This window comes from Betta splendens, chromosome 6 (assembly GCF_900634795.4).
Source record: "Betta splendens chromosome 6, fBetSpl5.4, whole genome shotgun sequence".
Classification (NCBI taxonomy): Eukaryota; Metazoa; Chordata; class Actinopteri; order Anabantiformes; family Osphronemidae; genus Betta; species Betta splendens.
The window spans coordinates 17,023,970-17,048,980 of NC_040886.2; the positions used below are offsets into that span (position 1 = coordinate 17,023,970).

Consider the following 25,011-nt stretch of genomic DNA (forward strand, 5'->3'; position numbering starts at 1 on the left):
AATCTACGTGGACAGAGTCCAGGAGAGCTCGTAATCATACAAGACACAAAATCTGGGCTGGCACCAGATGGAAATTCTACAAAACCTACACATTTACATCCGTTCTGACACTACTGCTAAAAGGCCCTTTTAATGATCGACTGTAGGCAGTAAGAGATAAAAATAATATAACAAAGACCTGATGTGACACGTTATTTGTCACTTGTCTGAACATTTTGGGATCCATTGTATCCACCCTTTGTTTTTCATAAAAACATCCTCAATGGCATTACAAAGAGTCACTGAGGCCTCCGTTAGTAAAGAACTGCTCCCTATCACAGCGACAGGGTAAAGAAACCGATTAGCTCAACATCACACGCAGCGAAGGACGCTCTGCTGACATGGAATGAAAGATTATCAAAAGTCAGATTTCAGCAGCCTCATCACGCTGTGATGCCGCCAATCTGATTTATGGAAAAGATGCTAATTAGAAAAATAGCAGTGGAGCCGTAACAAGCTCCAATGTAACAAGGGCAGCAGGAGTGGAGCGGTTCCTTATCGGATCTTCATCTCAAGCAGCGGGTGGAGGCAGATGCTCGTCCAAACTGCTGCCGGTCCCATCATTGACCTACCCAATTATTCAATAATCGAACCATAGATCAGTGAAGCTTCTTAAAGGCAAGCATTACTCAAACAGGAGGGTGTAGGAAGCTCATGCTGTGGTTCACTAACGCCTACTGGCTGCTTATAAAATATCTGGTGCAAGATTAAATTAGCATTATTGAATAATTACCTGTTATTTAAGGAGGCTCTGAAACCAAAGACCATGTCCATGTGATGTCAATTAACCACTGTTGGTGCCATTCCACATGTTCCGTTATTAAACTAATAGAACTATGATAATGTTCTAGTGGTCTGACACTGCTTGTTGTTAGATCACCTAGATTTCTGCGAGGAAAGTTAGAACAGGGACAGACGTTCTATTAACTCGATGGCTGCCTTTTACCTGGACTTGACCTTTTACTTTAGTGCACGGTAGCGCTGAAATCAGGGCCTGAATCAAACTGGAGTAGGAAGAAAGATCACACAGCTTACAGTAATGCATGTATAATTCTTTCTTTGACACAAACAGAATAAGAAACATCACAGAACTGTCACAGTTGACACAATCGTCATGTTATCAAACAGCCTCAGGAGCAGAGAAAGGAGGTGACAATAAATACGGTTATGCTGTTGCTGTGACAGCGCTTTAGCTCATGAGAAATATGCACCATGACTTCACGAGATAAACAAACAGTAGCACAAAAGCCTGAGAGTCATTGCACTGCAACCGATGCTCTGGCTTCAAGAAAACATTGTGGTGTGAAAACCATCATTCAGCGCCTGAAATACAGCGCTGAGGTTCTGTGTGTGGTCTAACGAGGATGAAGTCGTCCACAGAGGAGGACAACAGTCTCACTTTAAACATTCAGCCCGTCAGCTCCTCTGCAACAAAACAAACGCTATCGAGATTGAGAGTTTCACAGAGATTTCCTCTTCTCACAACTGCTGGCAATTAAGGAAACAAGCAGCAAGAGGCTAATAAGATCTCCATCTCACGCCAGATGATGGGTACTTTAGCAGAGGAGGAGGGGGAGAGACGGAAGGATGGGGCTGGAGAAGTGACAGGGCATAAAAATGGAACAGACTGAGAAATTCAACCTTCAACAGTGAAGAGTAAAAGAAGAAGTCACCGAGAGAGGGTTTGTGGCAGAATTCAGACAACAGCAATGAAGCTTTTGAGTCAAGTAATCTAAGCAGGGTGTTAACAGAATAACAGGGTGGATGGATGTGATGCTGCGGGGTCACGAGAAGCACAGGTGAAGTGAGGTAAATGAAAAAGCTTTACTTCAGAGCGTGAGATTGGTGGCTCCTGCACAAAGAGAGAGCAATGGGATCGATTTTCTAATCTGTCCCAATCTGATTCTGATAAAATTTAATTACTTTGTGCCACAAAAGCTCAAAAGCCACTCTGTCATCAGAGGCATAGTGAACGACACACAGACCAGAACTGAAGACAGACTTTAAAGCCATGGGAAGACACAGGAAACCAGAGCTGAGGTCACTGGTTCTGATGTGTATTTTCTTGTGCCACCATCTGACTCACAAGTCACATGTAGCAGTTTACTTTATGAAATGACTAAGATTTCCCATCCACTTTGCTTTTTTGGACCTGAACAGAGAATACCTTAAAATGTAGTAGACACAAATGCCGTAATCCATATAATTTACACAAGTCCAACGTGGAGGAGGCAACAAAGTCTTAGTAATATCTGCAGTGATCACTAATATGTTCCGAGAGTAGTAGTTTCACTGAACACCTCACCCCAAACAACAATAGCAGTGGACCCTTAAGAAGAGACACGAATGTCTCTACAACTTAAATATAAATGTTTGGATTTTAGAAGAAAACGATATGGGAGCAGGGACATAATCTCACCTCATAGTAGCTCCTCACTGCATTGCAGAAAGCTTCATCTGCCACAATCTGCGTTTCCCCGTTAAGGAAGGCCAGGAAACGCTCCTTCACTGCCTGCAGCTGCTGCTTGTTCACCTGAGATAAAAAAGAAAAGCAAAGTTAGAGGAGCAGGAGAAAAGTGAGAGAGAAGAAATTAGAGGCAAGATGTTGGCGCAGGATGGAATAATCAATTACAGGCAGATGGAGAGGAAGAGCAGAAGAACTAGGATGAATGAGAGAGAAAACAAAAGTAGAAGATTAGAGCCTTTGGTGTAATACAACAGGTTTGACATCGTTAGAAGAGAAAAGTCTCATTATCAGACAAATGTCTTGTCTTATGAAATAGATTTCCAAAAATGGCACAAATGTCTCAGTGAAGCTATAAAAAGAGCTCATTAACCACAAACGCAATTTTACTTCACAGGCAACACGACCAAGAGCAACTTGAGAACAGACTGTTCACTTGCTACATCACATATCCCACCCTTGATAAGTGTCATGGTGAAAAAAGACTCGATCCGACATCTGCTGCTGTGATCAACACTAAAGGAAGATGTGCAATGACAGAGGCCTTTCAGAGAGGGTGAAATGAAACCCACCATCGAGTCCTGGTTTAGTCACTGTGGGTGCAGGGAATTACCCCCAAACAAACCTGCCCATTAATCTGCACATTCAGTCGGTGGTCGCTGCCGATTTAGCACGAGAGCTTGCTGTGAAGCTAAAGAAGTAGCAACACGCGCCTCAGCAGCCGCCAGCCCAAACCAATCTGAAAAATCAATAAAGTCTCCGTGGCAGAGTTTTCTATCTTGAAGACTCATTTGCCATTTACTGTAAAACACAATTCATCTTTCTCCAGCTGCTCCAGCAGACGATCTGCTGCTTCACATGTCGGTGAAAACAGGCAAACGAGATGAACCACTATGATGACGATGGCGTCTCTTCGGCCAGCAGACGGCTGGCACCAGAATCTGACACGTTTTCCCATTCGTTTCTTCATCTATTCACCATAAATGATGAATATTCAAATGTCGAGCTTGGTGAAATATATCTGCCTCCACAATAGCAACAGGAGCTCACATCACAGCAGAGCAGCAGGCCAGAGGAAAAAGAACAATTCCCATAAATGTCACCGGCCCGTGTAATTTCTGCCCACTGAACCGCAGTTGACATATTGTGTTGTATGAGAATTTTAACTTTTCATGAGCACTATAATCACCAGAAGCTGCTGCTGATGCTTATACGCTGCATATGTATGAAGCATCAGGAGGACGGCGGCGTCCGGGGAAAATTAAACCATTATTCTTCCACTTGTTGCGACGCTGCCTGCAACAAGCGCTTTAGAGAAGTCACAGTCCTAATTTCCAGCGGCGACTTATCTCCCGCTGACAGCTTTTTGTGTGGGCTCTTCCGCCTTTTCTGTGACTGAAAGGAGAGTCCGTGGCATGCCATTAACCACAGACGAGCCGGAGCACGAATTTAGCAGCAGGTGACGACCGTTCAACTTCAAAATTACTTGACCCCCATTTCAAGCAGGTTGAAAAGGTTCAGCACAGTTCAGAGATTAAGAAATTCACTTGGGAGGAAACCGCTGCAGGGAAATGTGGCATCAGTATAACACAGAGACGCAGGTCCTGGCTGATGCTGTGTACAAGGTTTCATGGAATGAGATCAGTAGAGCTGATTTAATAAAGTGCTTTATTACAGTAGGCTCGTATTAAACCAGGGCAATCTAATTACCGGTAGGTGATAACGCGTTGCATGTTGGAGCAGCTACACTCGTCTGCCTGAAGTCAACATAGTGATATTAAATCATCAGCCTCCCGATTTGTGGGTCTGATGAAATCGTCAGAACATGCAGATGTTTAGGTCTGTGTGCAGTTAATCCCTAATCTGAATCTGCAACAGTGACTCAAGGTTTCCTGTTTCCATGCAGCGCTGAAGGTTTGGCTGCAAACTAAAACACATCAAGGTCAGCAAATCAGATGCTTTTTTTTTTTTTTAATAAATGGGCAGTTTATATTAGATATACGTTTAATCTGCAAACGATGTGGGCTTTGTGGCTAATTGGAGCAGGTTTTGGGGAAAACCTGGGCTGATTAGAAGAGACAGCGTCCATCCCCCGTATGGACGAAGCCTCTCTGCTCTCTAGTAACATGGCCATGTTGCTTAGTCTCCGCACACAGTGACAACTCAGAGTGGAGCCCAGGACGCAGAGTCGCAGAGAGAATCTAATGTCTGCTGCCCGACCACCTAAACTAAGTCACAAACAAATCAAAGAGGCGAGACTTACCAGAACTTAACATCAAAACGATTCCCCTTACAGAACAAAGTAACAATAAGTTAGTAAAGTGTGGTTTATTAAACGTCAGTTCCTTGTTAATAAATGACTTCTGTCACATAGATCTGTTCTGTCTCACTGAAACCTGGCTGCAGCAGGCTGAATATTTTAGTTTAAATGAGTCACATCAACTCTGTTTCTAGAAGTACAGGTCAAGGTGGAGGAGTAGCAGCAATTTATAACTCGGGCTTATTAATTACTCCTAGACCTAAACATAGCAGCTGCACATAAATCTTATTATGGCAGATGTTTATCTGACGACGCTGTTGCCAGATTTAAGCAGATGATTCCATCATCTTTTGCCTCATCGTCTTGCAGCTACACAGAGGTGAACAGGCACCTTAATCCTTATGAACAGGTTGACTGTCTGCATGATGCTGCAGCTTCTGTATGTAAAATGTTAGACACAGTGGTCCCTCTGAAGAAGACAGTGAATCAGAGGAGGTTAGCTCCATGGTATAACTCAGATCCGCAGCCAAAAGCAGAGGACCCGACGACTAGAAAGGCAGTGGCGTTCCAACAAAATAAATGTAAACTGCATAATATGGTCTAATAATATATTTAAAAAAGCACTTCATGCTGCTAGAAAAACATATTATTCCTCCTTAATTGAGGAAAACAAAAACAACCCCAGGTTTCTTTTCAGCACTGTAGCCAGGCTGACTAAGAGTCATAGCCATGTTGAGTCTACTATCTCCTTAAATCTCAGCAGCAAAGACTTTATGAACTACTTTACTAATAAAATCATCACTTTAAAACATTCATCAGAATCTTCCTCCAAATGACAGAAATCACTGTGTATATCCATCAACTTTAGTTAACTTAAGGTTTAACAAGTCCTAGAAAATATCATGGCAGAGAAACAGCTCTCTAGTCACTCAGTCACTTATGATCTTTTTAGCTTTAGACAATGGTCTAGTTTCTGTCCTTGGTTAGATCTTAGTGCTGCGTTCGATACAATTGATCATAACATTCTAATACAGAGTTTAGAACATACAGTAGCATTAGAATTAAAAGGAACAGCACTGGGATGGTTTAAATCCTATTTGAACAGATTCCAGTTTGTTCATGTTAATGACAAATCCTCCATGCACAAGGATTAGCTACAGTATGGAGTACCGCAGGGTTCTGTGCTTGGTTCAGTTCTGTTCAGTCTATACAGGTCTCCTATAGGTCATATTATTAGGAGGCATTCTATAAATTTCATAGCGTTTATAGCGAACGATTTGGTATATCCAGGATTTAATGACTTTTTTTCAAACTTGAGGTTCTTATAGCCTAAAAATCAAACAGAGACACTATTGAGTCAGATAGCCACCCTGGATGACATAACATTAGCTTTAGATTCTACTGTGAGGAACCTTGGTGTCATCTTTGACCATGACCTCTCTTTACATCATCTCCAGAACTGCCTACTTTCATCTTAGAAACATAGCTAAAATCAGAAGCATTTGTTACCACTAGGCGGGACTATTGTAACTGCTTACTCGAAGGACGTCCTTATGCTGCAGAATGCTTCGTTCTCAGAGCTCTTTCTCTCCAGTAGATGTGCTTGTCCCTCGCTCTCTGTCTTTACCTACAGGTTTCACCAGACTCTTTGTGTCTGTGACGGGCGGCTGCAGCTCCAGCCATCCTGCCTGTGTCCAGTCCCCGGTCCAACCATCCTGTTGTTGCGCCCCCCCTCACCCCAACCGGTTTAGGCAGATGGCCGCCCACATCCAGCCTGGTTCTGCCGGAGGTTTCTTCCTCGTTAGAGAGGGAGTTTCTCCACTATTGTTGTCAAATTGTAATTAATTCCAATTAAAGACTTTATGTATATGGGATTTGTTGGATTTAATTGTGTCTTAAACCTTGCCTTGTAAAGTGCCTAGAGATAACTATGTTGTGATTTGGCACTATATAAATAATTAATAATTCAATTCAATTTTGAGTCTCATCCACCTTTATCGTCAGACTACTTTATAATGTGATTACTTCCTAGCAACATTTTATTTTAGGCAGAATACTGAAGCCTCTTTTCGTGCCATCTGATTTCATGACTGCACCAGTTACTGCCTTCTCTCATACAAATATATTAGTCTCATAAAATGAGCGTCGACAACCAAAGAAGAAGCATGATGTGCAGCGTGAGAAGCCTCCTGTCCGGTTTCACTTGAATCTCTGTTCATGCCTGCTCGTCTGTGGCCTGTGCCCAGTAAAGGGTTTATACAGTGTGCGGACCAGAAGCTGTTCAATGACAGATAACATCCAGGTGGATGTCATTTTCTCCTCTGGGAGGTCATTTAGTATGCGCCTCTTCCTCGAAACCATTCCTGCCTAGTGGAAGCACTCAGGGGTCAGCAGGTCAACATCTCGAAAACTTGAGAACATTAGCTCTCAAAGCAAATTTCAGCGATTAGAGAATTAATTGGTTTTGCCCTTTCACTTCTCTGTACCACCGAGGGAAGCCTTCCTGTAGAAAACAGCATAAAATAGCCTCCTCGCTTGAAGAGCTGACTGAAGATTCATATTTTCATCCCTGTAGCCCATTAATCTCCCTGGTTAAAGCTCCATTATGCAACTCCTGGGAATCAAGTTAGCAGTTATTGATCCACACCAACCAGCTGCCCTCCTGCCTGCTCCGCTACGCTTCGTCTGGCACAGCCTTCAGCTTTTAAACTGTACAATGAAAAGATTTACAGCCAGAACTAATTGGTCTTCTGATTGATTAAACTGGTGGGCCTAGCCCCAAAACTTTTAAAAGGGGGAAATCTTTGCACTGCAGCTACAGTAGTACTGAAATTAAATTATACATGAATTACTATTCACTTAACAGTAAGTGGTTTTCAATGGATCTGAAAACAGTTCCTGTAGCATTTAGCTACAGGAACTGTAGAACATTTAGCATTTAGTCAAAATATATTTTTCAGGGAAATCACAAAATAGGTGTAATAGGGCACCTAAAACACGCTTTTACTGGGTTTTCAGGGTGATGTGAGTCATAAAGTCGGTGTGAATCAATAAATGCTACAAAATGAACTTTTATCTTCTGCGTATTATGCAGCAACGATTTTTAAGTGAGTCTTAAATACAGCTACACATTTGTCCCCAGTGTTTTTATGTACTGATGATTTAGGTAAGGTTTAGGTTTAAAATTCTAATGGTGCTATGGGGAAGTACACCTTCAACCACCTAAAGGGCTTATAGAACCTCCTACTGGAGCTTACAGAGGCTGTAGAAGGCTTTTAGTTAGATTTCATGTAGATCCACTATACAGTAGCCGTTAGATGCCTACAGGAAAATGGCTTCACCACCAAGTTCTAGGGCACATTCTTGAAGGCTGAATGACACTACACAAATACATTTTTACATTTACAAGGAAAAGATTTAACCTTTAAAATTTTAGAAATTTACCATCAAGCCAGAATAGCTGAGTTTTTATCTATTATAAGGTCTTTGTTTAATAGACTAGAATATACAGATGCACAAATGGTGGATAATCTAAAAGGTACTGCAAACATGAAGAAAAGTACATTCACACTAAATAACATGCCGCCGCCACCCCTCTGTAAACACTCCAATAATAAACTGGCTTGATAGGTTAATGAATCAGTCCACACAGGAACAAGATAAAGCAAAAACAAGGCTGAACAGCTGCTAGGCAAGGTAATGATACACAGTGATGCCATCTCACTAGATGTAATTTAACAGATGTCAAACTGTCAGTCATCATGAAATAGTCCTGGACAAAAGATAAATTAAAACCTGTCAAGCTGACAAAACACATCAGACCAAAAATAAGTGACAGAACTAACTGGAAGGTCCACAATCCTGTTAGAAAGTTTGATTTCTGCTGATTGATTTCATTTTCAAGAAACCATTCCTCTACCATAAACTTTGCTAGAAATAATTACTGTGGGAATCACGCCATAAATATACCAACGCTCATATTTATACCGTCCGCTGCCATAGTTCCAAGCTCTAAAGACGTGCAAGACAGCAAAGCAGCTATAAATATCTCAGTGTAACGGCCAAGACACACCAAGCTGATGGTCAGCTGTAGGCCATGTCGGCCACGCAGGGAGCGTCTGACAGCCCAGTTTCCTGGGCGTGTTCCAAAATCCATAGATGGATGATGGGAGATCAGACACCGTGTGTGTGCGCGCGTGTGCGCGTGTGTGCGTGTGTGTGTGTGTGTGTGTGTGTGTGTGTGTCGCCTTCCACAGGAAAAATGACGCCTTCTTTGTTCCCTGTAGCACTTTTAGCTGTCAGGATGCAGCTCTGGTGAGAAAACACAAAACGAGCTATGGCAAGACATATCTGTCAGACGTCTCAGATTAATAGACAGGGGGTGGGGGGGGCAAATTGAGTCTGTAAATACAGCCTCTGACCGGGAACGCACACACACAGAATGGGCCAGTGCCTGGATACATAGAGGTAATTATTTCAGCCTGTATTACTGTGGCTGCCACCGTTCGAAGGACACACCTGCCATCTTGTCTGATTTGCACTTAATTACAGGGTCAGCTGTTCTCTGCCTGCTACCCATAACCAAGGCAGGACTTCAACTATTGACTACTACACCATTTCCACCAGGACTGTGTAGGAATATCACATCCAATAGAGCATCCTTAGCACTAAATAGAGAGGGAATTCAAACGTTGCTCTGGAGTTCAACTCATTAAAACAAGTTACGGGGGATATTCCAGGTTGCATCAATCCATAAACAGACAAACTGAAAATACAGAAAACACTGTTTGCTTTCCGAGATGAACATCAGTTGAGCTCAGGACTGAAGTCGGGTAAAAGAAATGAGCTGACAAACCAACAACAACCGCAGGGCCTCATAAAAACGCTAGGCAGCACTGGTCAGGTGAAAAATCTAATTTGGTTCATGTCTTATTTAAAGATTCTGCAGCTATAAAGTAGCATGCGTAATCATTTGTTTCCTTGATGTCAGTGATCAGTATATCACCCTTTATTCCTTAGTGGGTCCGGTGTGGAGACCTTACATCAGGCACATAATACAAATCTATCTCGAAATGCAACTAGACATCTATACAAGCCTGAATATGCAGAGTACTGTATTTCAAAAGATAACTTTCTGTAAGTAAAGTCACAGCTGGTTTGCAGTCCTGACTCAGAAAGGAGAGAAGAGAGAACATGGTCTTCTCCTGTGGTGCCATGAAGGCCAACTACAGGCAGGACTTCAAAGAAAGAAATATATATATATGCAAGAAGCTTTGGAAGACCTTAAAATAAAGGGATGACCTGAGTGAGGGACTAACATCTGGGAACATACTGTACAGGATACATTAATCTGGTATATGCGCCCTGAGTCAGACCTTCCCTTGTAGAAGGTGTGTGCGCAGGATGAGGAAAGCTTTTCCAAATAAAAGAACGGTGAGGACAACGTCCTGTGGTCAAATGTCACTAACTGGATGTCAACACTACCAACTGACTAGACTGCGGTGGGTCAAAGGTCACCGTGACCTTGTGTGCTCCATTATGATACAACACATTCAAAGGCTTGGCGACATTTCATTACCCGCGGTGCAAACGTCCACTTGGACTTTTCCACAAAGTGATTAGAGACAGACGTGCATGTCTAATTCAACTTGCCTGGATATCAGAGGCACCGGGCTACAGTAATTATGGCTGGACTTCAATCAAACGGGCTCTCCATGCTAAGCAGGAGACACGTCATTTATTGGAACGCCACTTCCTTTCTATTGACAGGCTCCTGTACCTTAGGCTGCGGATTGCTGAGTTCGACAATGGAGCCAACATCCTCGGATTCACCTCCTCCTGCTTCAGAGGGCAACAGTGAAGCTGCAGCATCATCAAGACAAACTTCCTGTTCATGAGTAGGATTAACACGACTGCTCTCCTTTGTAGCTGCATGGGAATGAAGCAAAAATGATGTAATCATCTTAAATCTATCAACAGCTTCTTCAGATAAACATCTGCTATAGTGGAATTTTCCCTCCAACTGCTGTAAAGTCGATTATGGTAAATTCAGAAGTTAGTGAATAACGGTCAGATAAGAGTTAAATTATCAATTTCAACCCATGAGTCAGGACAAGTTCGAGGGTATGATTAAAACAGTGAAGGGGTTCATTTACACAAGAGTTTCACTCGCTGTTACTGTCAGTTTACTGCATGTATTTTTCATTTGTATAATTTAGGCGTTGGGGAGCAGCTTCCTGCTCCTTTATTGGACCCCCTGGAACAGATTAGGATGTTTTAATAAAGTGTAAGTGACCGTACAGAGACCCAGGATTCATTTTCTGACCACAGCACTGTCGGTCGGAGCTCTGTTATAATTACAGGCAGTAGTGCTAGGCAGCAAGTTTTCACACTGGCCACCGCCACAGTGGAACCCGCTCCGGCTCCAGACAACCTCCAGGCGCCACACCCAAACACACAGAGCCCACTGAGCCTTCACACTGGTCCCACAAACTGACTGATTGTTTTCTTCCTCTCAGAGACGTTCGCTTCAGACCGAAATAGTTTGTGACATGAGGAGAAATGTATGTCCTTCACAGTTACAGTGTGTGCGCTCACGAACCCCCCACACACGCTGCATCTCCTCACTGCCCCACAGGACCTCACTGCAGGCGCCTTCCACACTAACCTGCTCCTGAACGCAGCTGCAACAGCTTTCAGCCAGCATTAAGATATACAGGGGTAAAAGAGCAGCTGGTGCAAAGGAGCTACAGAAGCAGCTACACCTGCACCCAAACAGCCACAATCTTCCAGCTGCTCCGCCCACTGCGGTTTAACCTGGGTAACCTGTGTTCAGCTAATGAGCAGCTGGAAGGACAAAGAGACCAAGCTTGCACTTCCATCTATCCATTATCACCATGCACACAAGTCAATAATCTGCTCTTTATCATTTGTTGGTATTCCTCTGTAACTAGAAACAAAGGAAGACAAAGAACATCATGACTGATGCTGCTTCATTTATCACTGTCAGTTTTTTACCCCAACAACTTTACACACTTCCCGTTGCTGTGGGACAAATGTGTTGATTGCTTTGCAGCAGCAGACCTGCTTCTTAGAAGAGCACCTCCGTTTCATACCGCAAGCGCAAGGTCACAGGTTCAAACGCCTACAAAGGTTTCATGTGTTGAATCAGACAAAGAAAAACTCCCAACGGACGTTTGCTCCGGTCTGAATCGGATTTTCTACAATTCATGGCGTCCACCTCATCATCTCAGTCTTGAGCCCTGTGCAGACGCCCCAAATGCAGCTGTGCTACAACACAAACAGGTTTGTGAGTTTAGGATTCGCTTCAGATGTGGGTCAACACCAACCTGAAGACTCGAGCTAAGCTGGAGATTCCATCGGTTTCTCAAATTCATACTTTGAGGTATTTCTGAATGGAGACATGCGGCCGTTCTGAGTTTCCAGGGTTGTGCCGACATTCAGGATGAATTCTAAAAAGGACAGAATGAGACACTGGAACACTGTGACATTTAAAGACATTCAGAGAGCGCGACAGATGGAAGTTTGCTGCTTATACAGTAACTCTCTCCCTCAGTCTTTTCCACTGACGAGGAACTAGACACAGTAGAATGTCCAACCAAAACCCACCAAACTATGTTTTAGGGAAATAAAATCACTGACACTAAAAGCTGTGTAAACTCCTTTGCGTCGTGTTTACATTAGCTGCGGTGTGTTGAATCATTCACATACTGTTTGTGTTCGGTTACTGTCCCCAGTGTTTCCTCCAGGTACATAATATACTGCCGCACTAGCGATTTTAAAGCAACCGCAGCACAGTCTATGCTAATTTCACCCTTTTAGTTGTGGGTGGTTTACAGAGACACACACATCCATATGGACCCTCGCAGACATAATAATAAATAATAATAATAAATAATATATATAATGTCCTTATTATTATTATTATTATTGCATAATCTGAAACCAAGTAAAAGTAAGTGTCCTTTAAACAGATCATATTTAGAACATTTTCTGATTTACCAAAGTTATAGATAATTGATAATAATAGTGTTGAGATGTGTTGGTTTAACCCAACAGAGTCTGGTTTAGCGATCTTACATCTGAGGGCGAGACAGTTTTAACCCTGCAGGCTCACAGGCACATGGATGGATGAGATAACGGTGTGTGGCCACAGGTATGTGGACAGCTGGACTACAAGCATTAATCTCCTGCTCCACTAAACTTCAGACAACAGCACCGATGGTGTGGTCCTCCAGAACAAACTGGCACTTTACTGTGAGGGTAATGGTGGCAGCTTTGTGCACAGTCATGTTCAGTCAGAAAGAGAACGGAAAAGCATTAAATCACTGCATCGCTGATGTGAATATTAAAGAAAGAATTTACTGTTCCAGTCAGACGAGGCCTCCTGTTTCAATCTTTTCCATCTGTACCATCACCTGCTTTCCCCTCTTTGGGTAATTCATCATTCCCACTTGTCTTTTAAAGATTTATATCTCCGCGCCTCATTTCCTTCAGATGCAGGGAAAGATATCACTGCGGCTTAAAGAGAGTTGAGGTGTGGGGAATCAATCCTCAGCTGCCTTCCTGTCAGGAACCACCAGACAGTCTGGCCTCACACAAGCAGACCACGTCAGTCACGCCGTCGGTCCATGTCATTTTGCAGAGATCTAACTGTCCAGGTAAGAAGCTGAGTCACTATCATACACAAACACACAATAACAAGTTTCACTTCCAATAACAAGAGTGTTCTGTATTGCACTGACAGCCTGTTGTCTGAGGCTGATATGTGGACCTGTCCTACTACAGTTATGAACACTATACCTGCAGAAAACTAAGGAAGTATAGTAAAATCAGGGAAGGATCCCAGAACCAGGATTTATTCTCCATCAATCACACACACGTTTGTACCAGATATGCCACCTCAGCAGGAAGTTCCACAACTCAACTCAGCCCAACCAGCCCTGACCCTGCCATTCTGAGCCTTTCCTGTCCAGTTGCCCCGTGTTCGCTGGTTTTCTTTCATAACCTGCAATATCCTGATGTTAAAATGTGAGCTGCCGCCATAATATCTGTACTTTTTTTGACACCCAAAACACTCAACTGTGCCTCTACTTTGTGTGCGTTTTCAGTTTCTGGATAAACAATGGCAGCTGGTGAACATCCAGCCAGCTTGGATGGACCGAGGTGACAATGCCAACATCTTTACACCGGGTTGTGATTTATGACTCGGCTCCGGGATCCGTCTTGTGCTATCAGAGGAAGAAGGCGGTGCTGTGATCTCTGCTTTCGCAGCCATTTCCTCACATTCCTGTTCGCTTACTGTTACTGTAGCTGGCAAATGCCCCGTGGCCTGCTCCCAGGCCCAATATTCTCTGTGTTCTTATGTAGAACAACAGCATCCACTGCTAGAACACAGCTTGTTCCTTCACTTGATCAGCCTCAGAGGCACAAATTCCAGAGGGAACCCAGACACAAGAATTCTTCCAGGGGTTTCGTGAAATTTTGTGTCTTTAACACAGTTTTCTACCAAGTCACGGTACAACCAGACTAGTAGCTGCTAAACGGTCTTGTAACTGTTACCCCGGGTGGATGAGAGAGCAAACAGGCTGTTTTACTTCAGCTGTAAAGTAAAGCAGTAAAACCTGGCACTGCAGAAATACAAGAAAACATTTACATGAGCGTTGGATTCTGTCAAAAACATCTCCTTTCTAATGACTGTCGGTGGATCGAGCCAATGAGGCAGAAAAACCCTCCACTGGGTCACAGCGGGCGACGAGAGCAGAGGGAGGAGAGGGGAGGATGTGAAAACGGGAGGGACAGTAAGAAATAAAACGGGGAAGATGAGATTGAAGAGAGTAGACTGGGGAGATGATGGCTGTGACTCCATGAGCGGAGGGATAAATATAGAAGCGGAGCACTGGCCTGGCTCGTCCGCTGAGGCCGTTTGAATCAATTGATCATTGCTGCGGAGGAGACGTTAAAGACTTTTATTAGATTAGAGCATCAGAGAGCTGCAGCCGTGGTAAAGTGATCTGATACAAATGACTTCGGTGCCAGCAAAATACCTTCCAGTGTGCCCTGCCAAGGCCTGACGTGGGGCCGAGGACATGTGCTGGCATCCATAAACCGCCACAGCGTCACGAACGCCGAGCTGAAGCTTCACAAAGTCACTGCACAGCTCCAGGCGCTTACATTCAATTTAGCTGCTTTTATGTTCCCAGTATCAGCATCAGAGAGCCAACACGCTCATCTTTCATGCTGCTAAATGTGTAATACATTAACTCATTCAATGACTGCGCTCGGTTTTATTTTAAAAACTGAGGGTGGCATTAATTTATAGACTCGATGTTGGTATAAGTCAGTGCATCCTTCATATAAAAGGTAGGATTTGACAGTTTACGTCTTAGAAACAGAATGAATGCTTGCAATAGCTTAATTGCATGGACAGAACAGGACCCCAAACACCTCTCACTCAGCTATGAATTATAATGGTCTGTTTTAAGACACTGTAACTGCACTGTATGGAACCAAAGCATTGAGAGAAGTGCTGTTCAGTAAACATGATTTAACTCAATAACAGACTGAGAGCACTACAACCTTTTCTGCCCCTGCTGGTGAAATAGTCTGATTTCTGAACTCTAACTCAAAAGCAGACATTGATTAAAATAAAATGTGAGGTAATGAGACTGCTGCCATCAAAAGCAGAAAAGAAAGAGTGCCACAGCAAACAAAAAGGATGAGTGGATTCTGAGAGGTGATCAGAGGGAGCAGCTTGGGTGAGTGCAGCGCTGAAAGGAGTCCTCAACAGACACGACGGCTCGTTTCAGGGACTAGAAAAATACGACTAATGTATTTGTCATTTGTGCCACATAATGACAGGCTGCAGCTCCTGCGACTTTCCACCGCCAAGATCAAATATGGAGAGAAGTGTCTGCTCACCCACAAAGGACAGACGTGTCAGACAAAAGAATTCCTGCTCAGGCATCATTAAAATTTCAACAAATCAAAACCTCTCTCTGAAAGTGGAACGAACTGATGAGGGTTGAATTGAAGGTGGCATCACGGTGTCGCCCCGAAACAAGGAAAACAAGAATCCGACGCCGTCAAGATTAAGACACAATAAGTTAACAGATGAGGGTTCAGGGTTTTCCTCAGCAGGCGATTTGTTTTGAAGCAGAAATCATTGGGTAGAGTGAGGACAGGGCTCTATGCTTACAAGAATTTTACTAACAAGTGCAAAGACTATGAGCTGCATTAAAAAAAAACTTGAATGTTTGGGCTTCTGCACCGAATTACATGCAGTATATTGTATCCAAGCAGAAGGAACAACAAACTTAGAAGCCAAAGTGTTGACCGGAGGCAAGTTAAAAAGGTAGTAGTTCAGACCTGCTCTCACTCAGTCTTTGGTTTTCACTTGACAAAAATGCAGAGGGAACACAGGACATTCACAGTGTTTGACTGGAAGGAGGCACCGCGTGAACTCAGGGTGAGATCAAGAGGAATGTTCCTTGACAGCTGTGGTCAGTCACAATTAGGTGGAGGTGAGAGGAAAGCGGGCTGAACACACATCACGCAGAAAACAGCAGCGTTGTGTTCAGCAACGTGATCATTATCAGTTACGGTTACAACATGACTGGTTTTATCCTCATCAGCTGTGTGATTCTGGAGACTATTCAAATAAAGCTTGATTTGTTTGTGTACGCTACCAGACACCTTACAACCACCCAGCTAACACTTGACTGGACCGCGGTGTCTCTGCAAAGCACAACAATAATTTGTGTCAGTCACTAAAAAAAAAAAAAAAAAACAACCCACAACCTGTATTTTAGGTGAGCTCCATCTCGGTTCTGTACCGTCACGTCTTCTCATTAATGAGTCTCCAGACCAGGCAGGTGCTCTGCATCCTAATGAGAATGTCAATTATTTCCAGGACATTAAATTGCACTGCCGCTCTGCCCAAACAACAACGAACTGCAAACGGGGGGTATATCTGGAAGTGTCTCCAGTGTTTGATGTCAACGAGGCCAATGTGGGCCGCTGCTACCTCAAGTTATTTAGTGTGTGTGTGTGTGTGTGTGTTTATCAGCTGAAAGCAGAGGCGCTGTGGGGGAGAATCGGCCATGTCAAATCCTCAAGACTGTTTTCTTTCAAACACAAGTGAAGCGCTCGTACACTATTCACTTCATTTGAGTTCCATGAATGTCACCAACTGTGTCACTCATTTATCCTCCCTTCAGTAATGATGAGTCTTTTAAGATCTACGTTCAGTCCAGAGCTGAAGCCAGGGAACAGTGGATGCAGCTTAGCACAGACCGTACACAAGGGTTCTGCCCGGTTCTGAAAGACGGAACATTAAAATGTGAGCAGCAGTAGCAGTTCCATTCCGCATCTGATGAGGTCTGTTCACCTCCACATTTAACCTGATTAAGTTAAATGGGTTGAGTGGGCACAAAGTCATCATGATCATTAGGAAATGTGTCACCAGTGTATTAAATATACGATACGCATTAAAAATGAAAAGTCCCCACTCTGAACGGGGTGATTCAGACTCCACCTCGTCTTTCATTAGAATGCACACAGATAAATGTGGGGCTCTGCACGTAAAATAATCCCTCACAGCAATGACTTTATTTACAGGGTGCAGGGATCAAAGACGGCTGAAACGCGGGCCGTTCGCTGCAAAAAGCAAAAAGTCTTCAGCAGCTCGAGACAAATGAGGAGGAGTAAAAATCAGGACAAATACAAGTGCTAATACTAATACCAGTGCCAGTGTGTGTGTGTGTGTGTGTGTGAGAGCCACGGCAGGTGAAAAAAAAAAAAACTTAAACGTTTAATGAACAGTCTCGTCCAGCTTTGCACTTTATATCCTCTCAATGAACCTTTCATGATGCTGCAAAGGAACAATGATTGATGATGCTTATGAAGTTCATCATCACATTAATGTCAATTTATAACAAACAGCAGCATTCAGAGGTTTTCCTTGGTGCTTTACTCTGATGGTGGGCTGGTAGGCGGCTGCTAATAAGTGAACATTACAGTGAGAAACGCATCCAAACAATAGCTGCAGCCCGGCAGGAGCCGCAACAGTAAAGACAAGCTTCCCATAAAATAAATAAATCATACTGTGTGTGCGCACGCACACACACACACACACACACACACACACACACACACACACAAACACACACACACACACACACACACTGCAAAGGCTAAAGACACACAGGGAACAAATCTGTACATTTGGTTCTGCTGTTTATGCATCACGTCAAACGTCTGAATGGAAATAATGTGAATTTAGGGAAAACAAAACCTCAAGATAAACAAGTGTCTGATGGTTGGACACAACCAAGTCTTAGTCTGGGCATAGGCAGCAGAAACAAATACTAAAAATGCAGAAAATATTCCCTCAAGTTAAACATTTTAACCTGCTCTTCAACTAATCTTGACTAAAAACATTCTGCAACGTGAGTTTACTGTTTATTTGGACCTTGAATTGCTGGTTCGGCTGCGACTTCCTGCGCCGTGAACCAGATTACCGACAGTTCATCAAAACAATTTGTGTCCAAGACAGATTTCAGCCTTGAAACTAACAAGCTGCTGGACTTAGTGCAGCGTTTCCCCTCTGATGGAAGAGCTGACTCTACAGCAGCCGCGCTGCGTTCACTGCCAGCAAGGATTTGCGTTTACTGCATGTGTAGTGGACGGCGGCCAACGAAGTCACTCAGCAAGTTCAGCTTCACTGTCGCTGCTGGATTTGTTTTAAACAACTGCTGGCAAAACAGAGGTTTGGGTGTACTGTAGGTGGAACAACATGAAGCCAGACCTGAAGCACAGCGTGGGTGTGGGTCTGCCCCCCAAACGCAGCAACTCAGTACCAGAACACCAACGGCAGAACACAAGCTCAAGCCTGAACCACAGTCATGAGACGGACGCGACACCTGTTGGAGTCGTCTCAGGAGCCGGCGTTTAAAGTGCAATATAACTGCTGTGGAACGTGAAGGCACCAAAGCGAAGACAAAAAGTCCCCAGAGCTTTTTTGGAGGAGAGGGGGGCGACAGACAAGGCTCGTCGCCACAAACGGCTGGCGCGGTAGCGGAGCCGCCTCGCGGGACTTCATTAGCTAGCAGACGCAGCGAGCGGCGCTGCAGGCGGATCCGACTGCTGCGTGGGGACAGGCGCTCGCCGCCAGCACGTCAATAGCGCTTACTCCATGAATCCATCGTCCTCCATGACTGGGGCCGCCGTGCATTAGCCACATGACCCCTGCCCGAAAACACGCTTACGATCAGGGACACCTGTTAATGTCGCACTTCAGATTCTGCAACACAATCAATGTTAATCAGTGGTAAATAACCTTCTCTTCTACTTCGCACTTCATTAGTTTGCAACCTCCAACTGCTTACTTCATTTGCTAAATGGAGCAGTCATTGATAACAGACACTTGTTTGTGCTTGTGTCAGATGAATTAGGATTCAAGAGAATTGAGAAATCATTTTTGCATTTCAGACCCAATGTTTCAGGGACGTCGTCTCAGTCTCTCTGAAATCAGATGTGTAGAATTCTCTCTTTTCAGCTTTAAACCAATAAAGACAACACAAACCGACAGTTGCACAAGCAGCTCACCCACACGCAGTATAAAACCACTACAGCGAGAGCATGATCATTTAGCTCAATCCCTCCCTGCGGAGCTAATATTTGGCTGCACTGCACAGGTATTTTGGATTGAACTCCCCCTCACATCCTAAATCACGTCAGTCTGCTGTCGAGTCGACTCCCACTGTTCTGGGCTAATTTACTTTGCTCAGCTGAGGGCTTTGTGTAGGTGAAGAGCCAACAACTCTAGGAGCAGGAGAGCCAGAGGTTTCCCTGAGAGGATGATTTGAGTGCTAATTCACAAAAGTTTCCGCACTAAATTCCCTCTCCAGTGGGTGTTTGGAAAAATGTCATGAGCACAGACACATTTATGGTCACTGCTGAAAATAACCAGGTAAATGAACAGGTGATGAAAACGTTAGATTGTTGGGGCAGTTGCCAACCAGACTTAGACATAATATTTTTTCAGTTTTAAATCTAAAGAAAAAAAATCTATTCCAAAGAAGTTCAGGGTCTGTTGCCTCCAGATGCAGGACTTTATTAAATGACCAACACACTGTGACACCAAATCCTATTTGGAGCGATTGATTTCAAAGTGCAGATGACAAATACGCACTAAATGGGCCCTGAACGCCACTAGAGCAGCTTGTTATAAACGGCGTTACTTCAGAGGCTGCAGACAGAACAGGGACACAAGGAAAGTAACAGCGACACGACCTCCAACCGCCACCTCCCAGATTAAAACTGCAGCATGAATTTAACTGGGATGAGGAAAAAATCCTATCTCTTTTTGTCAGACAGGAAACATGCAGGACTAAAGAGAAGCCCCAGCGTTTGCTCAATCTTCACTGCCAGGCGCTTCCAGGTTGAGGCCTCTGATACCGTATCTGTAGTTCCTGTTCTCGGTGCAATCACTGATGGATCCAGTTCAGTGCGTGCTGTCGGACGGGATCTGACTCAGCTCTGGTTAGTCGTGTGAATATTTGTCTACTTGTGTACAGCTGATGGCATCCTGATGACTGATCTGTCCATGTGACGGCGTGTGGCAGATATGGGATAAGGGATTCAAACCTGCGTTAAGGCGACAACTGGCTGACGTCGCTGTCGTCTGTTAAACGCTAAAGTAAAAGAAATATCGTTTACATACATCGACTGTAATTAATGCAGCGATGATCCTTCCGCAGCCTGACGTGAGTCAGCAGCCGAACACGTGACCCAGAGAAACAACGTGCAGCCAGACTTTGCTTTTCACACATCTGGTGATAAAACAAACTTGTTTTAGTTACGCATCCTCTGTGAATTTACAGCACAGTGGCAGTTCTGGTATAACGGTGTTGAAACAAGGCTCACATGACTGTGTGCAGTGTTAAGCTCCTGTTCTGTAGTGTATTGAGCTGACGAGGGGCCGTCCATGGCCCCAGACCTGGGCCTGCTTTCCGTCTGATGCTCTTCATGCCCTCCTTGCTCAAAGCCCCGCTGAGAATCCGTCCACTTCTCTGAGAGGAGGAGGAGGAGGAGGAGAGGTTGCATAACCCTCAGAGAGGAGCTCCATCTCAGGGAATCTGACAGGGGAAGGAGAGATGACAAAGGAGGACGGAAGTCGCCTCCAGCAACTCTGCAGCCAAAAACTGCGCCCACTGCCCAGCGAGGAAAAAAGAAAAGCCAGGCCTTCACATCAGCAGACGTGGCTTCTTATAGCCGAGGCAGGAAGAGATGGTGTTTATCGTGTTTGTGTAATAAACAGCTGCCAGGGGATTAGATGTGTGCAGGGAGGGATGCGTGGGTCTCCAACAGGAGGGGGGTTCTGCAGTGGCGGTTCCTGTGCTCGGTTTGTCAGCCGCGTTTGGAAACAGAACAAAAACAGAAACACCGGGGGAAGACTGGAGGCTTCCAGCTTTCAGACACAAAACAACGCAACAGGTGGGAGTTCCCTCATTATACAACACTACATACTCCAAACACGTACAAAGAATCACAGAAATATGCACTCGTTACCATCAAGCCAACGTTGACCGCTCACCAGATTCCATATTCTTTAAATTCTGAAACGCCTCCAGGCTGAATAACAGGCAGGAACCTGAGCTGCTGCTAAGAAAGTCCGGTCCACAAGGTCAGAAGCTGCAGCTCTAGACTAAGAAAAGAAACAACTCAAGGCTCCATAGGCATCGGTGACAGCAGCGCCTCGTCATCCACCTGCTCTGCAAACACAAAATGGCAAATAAAAAGCGGCCGAGGTTTCTGCAGGACTGCATGACTCTGCTCTGGATGTGAAATGACTGACAGTCGACCCGCCTCAGGATTCCAGTTCATGACTAAGAAGAATCCATGGATTCAGTCCCTACAAGTCATCAAAGCAGTGATGCAGTAGATAAGTGGTGACGTCATCTTCAACTTAAAAAAAAAAAAAAAAGACTTCACCTTAGAGACTTGGAGTTTTTGGTTCTGAGGAACAGAGCAGGTTTGCAGATGAGAAGGTTTGGAGCCTTAAACCTCCCAGCCTGTTTTTTTTGATCGGTTTTAGGTCTACAGTATCAATCCTTTGTTTGCTAACAAACGTAATGAACTGGTTCAGCTTTCTTTGCTCTATTTACAACTAAACAAAAAAATATATAAAAAGAATCCAAGATTACTATCGACTTCTCTTCTCCCAACATGGTTTTGTCGAAGCGCTGCACGGATCCGATCGGATTTGTTGCACTGCAGGGAGAACCTGATGAGCTGCTTTACAACTCCAAATGTAAATTATTTATCAGACCCGATAATGAATCTCGGTCACCGGGCTCGTTGGGAAATAAACATCCTTTATTTAATGTGCGTAGCCTCAGGTAAAACCCGGACAGTTTCCTTCCTCTCATCTGATTCACAACATGTTTAATCTGCTCCTAGAAGATTTCGTCAATACCAGACGCTTGTTCGATTTCACAAAACATGAATCAGAACATCCTCCGAGACACAAGATGGAATATTGTGTATTTTTACACCTTTTATTACTTTTTTGTTCTTTTTTAAACGAGCCTCGGGTCGACAAAAAATGAGACAAGCTTGACAAAGTGCAGTCTCAAAAACCAGACGAGATCCTTAAAACGAAAAAGCTGACAGAAGCTGCAGCTCATTCAGGCCAACTCAAAACCAAGTAAACGAGCAACGCAGAGACCTCGGCAGGCGCTCGAAGGCCAGTTGGTCTGTTTCAAACCAAGGTTTCTCAGCACCAGCAGCTGTGGGCGGCTACACCCTCTAGGTACGATGCCTCCCCACCCTCTCAGGGTGGTGGACACTGCTCACTGCCAGCTCCAGTGGAAGTGCCCATGTGAAGGAAAAATCAACAAAACAGCGAATGGACAAGCAGCTGACACCAATAGAAGCCTATTTGTGCAGTGTTGTGCTGCTACAGAGAACAGAAACGTGTTGAGCATGGCCAAGAACGGCCTCGACAACCACCATTAGCTCAAAACACGTACGTCACGCTGACCGCTACTCATTGTTTTCCTCATTCGGAGCCAAAGCCAATAAGAAAACCATGTTGCCTTGAGCTTTTCTGGCCCGTGATCTTCAGTCACCGTGAATGATGCACTGTGTTATTTATTTGATTGTGTGAAACAAGCAGATGGATGTTGAACTAAAGAGAATTAGAAAAAGTTAGGGACGAGTTACCAAACTGGGCCTGGCTTCCCGTCTTCCAGGCCGTGGATGGTTCTCTAGGAGGGGAACCCTGGGGCCCGAGCACCGTGGCTCACAGCGAACCCGCTGACGGCTGAGTGTGTGTGGGCCGACACTAAGCACCAGTCTGCATCATTAACTCCTCCTCCAGAGTGGTGGTAGCCAGCAGGAAACCGTCGGGACTCAGGAAGACGACAGCTTTCCTCCATTATTATTACTATTAGCCCTCTACTACTTCTCCTCCAAAGAACTCAAAAACTTCACTCAAGATGACAGTTTATTTACTTTGACCTAAGTATTTGAACTGCTACAAGCTCCAAGTGACTCGCTCCAAGGCGAAGCGTAGTGACTACAGCTGGGTGATATTAAGCAATAATATATGAACCTCTTCTGGTGCTGGCGACCACCGTTTAGCCAGCCATCAACCTGGGAGGGAGGCAGTGCATTTTACTGTTCTGGTCTAGGTGCTGGCGTTAAAACACACCCATTACGTTTAATGCAGCTGGCTGTGACTGTGTCAACAGTGTGACAAGCATTTCAAACGCTTTGTTACGACTAATGTGCTGCCGTTCTCCTCCACCTGTGCGCATGTAGTGACTCACAGCTGGTTATTTAGAAACCCGTTGAAAGCTTGTCATTCCTGCAGCAGCCACGTGCAACCGTCAGCCAGGCATCCGTGGATCTCCACCACTGAATGATTCAGCAGCCAGTCAGTGAGGAAATGTTCGATGTAGCGGAGGATTTTAGGAAGGGCAGTCTGATGTGTAATTTGCATAATTCAATAACTCGTTTTAGCCAAATAAACTCAATACACATTCTTTAAGGCTTTGCGGAGATGCTCACTTGTTTTAAAATGTTATAGTTTATGCCAGAGAAAATGGTGTGGAAACATTGTGAAATCTTACCTCCAGGCTGGATGCACATATTTACAGTATTTCCTACACAACAAACCAAGTATAACAGATGATGCCATTCGGGTCCTTGACCAACAGCTTTGACTCCTTATTAGCAGATACTGTATACATGTGGACCAGGTTTCCAGTTTGACACTAAACGCCAAACCGACGCTGCAGAGCAGAGCTGTGCGGTGCAGGGTGGCCACATCTGGCCACATCTGGCCAGTGTCTGATGGGCTTAATAAGGCCAGTATTGGCAGATATTGATCAGTCAAGCTGAGCATCTCATCAAAACTGTGTGGAATTGCATCACAAACGCCAACTGTTCTCAGATCTGCTTTCAACTCATCAGTTTCCCCTCCGTGGGCTCAAGGCGACTTTTACTTGTGCAGAAAAATCCACTCCTGCCAATGAACCGTTATCCCGGGTGTTGTATCGATTTCTCGGTGGTGCAGCTTTCCGGAGCAGAGCAGGGGTCGGGGGATTCAAACCGGAAACCAGCCGCACGCAGGCACGCCTACTGCCGTCTCCCACCAAGGAGTAGAGCAACACAGCAAACTCCGCTTCCTCAGTAAAACAACCAATCGATGCCACATTCTCCAGACTGGAGGAGAGTTTACGGTTTATTTATGAAGCAGGACTTCCAGCATCATTTGGAGTGAAAATAAGTAAGAAGCAGCTCATTTCTCCTGCTTGGATCTGGAGTTTCTGTCTCATTAATGTGACATGGGTTTAATATTCTGAACTTACAGCCGTGCACAAATGAACTCCCACGTCTGCCTTCTGTCTGGGCAAATTCATCAGCAAAACACCGCGTGTGCATATTGGAGTTAACCACCACGAGGTGCTCATTAACAAGTATCCCCAGCGCGGCGAGAGAGCGTGGGGGTTCTTGAGCCAGGACCGGTTCCTGGTCCCGCTTCGTTAGCGAGAGCGCGCGGGTCCAGGCTGTTCCTCTAGCTCAGCCCAGGCGCATTCATCTGAGGCAAATGGATGAACTGGTGTGAGCGCTACCCTCCAGATCAGCTGACTGCTCCTCGGATGTGGCATAGGCAAGGACACATCCTGCAGTCGGCTGCATCTGAAGCAAAGACTGA

The 25,011-nt window shown here is 44.6% G+C and overlaps 1 protein-coding gene across 9 annotated transcripts in view; it reads right to left on the bottom strand.

Annotated features, from left to right (window-relative positions):
- The window catches only part of cadps2 (Ca++-dependent secretion activator 2), a 97,887-nt gene that overhangs the window by 71,503 nt on the left and 1,373 nt on the right, over positions 1–25,011 (bottom strand). For all 9 annotated transcript variants that reach the window (XM_029153496.3, XM_029153507.3, XM_029153498.3 and 6 more), the window contains exon 2: positions 2,459–2,572. In XM_029153496.3, the coding sequence (XP_029009329.1) occupies positions 2,459–2,572 (114 nt within the window). The remainder of the gene's footprint in view (positions 1–2,458; positions 2,573–25,011) is intronic.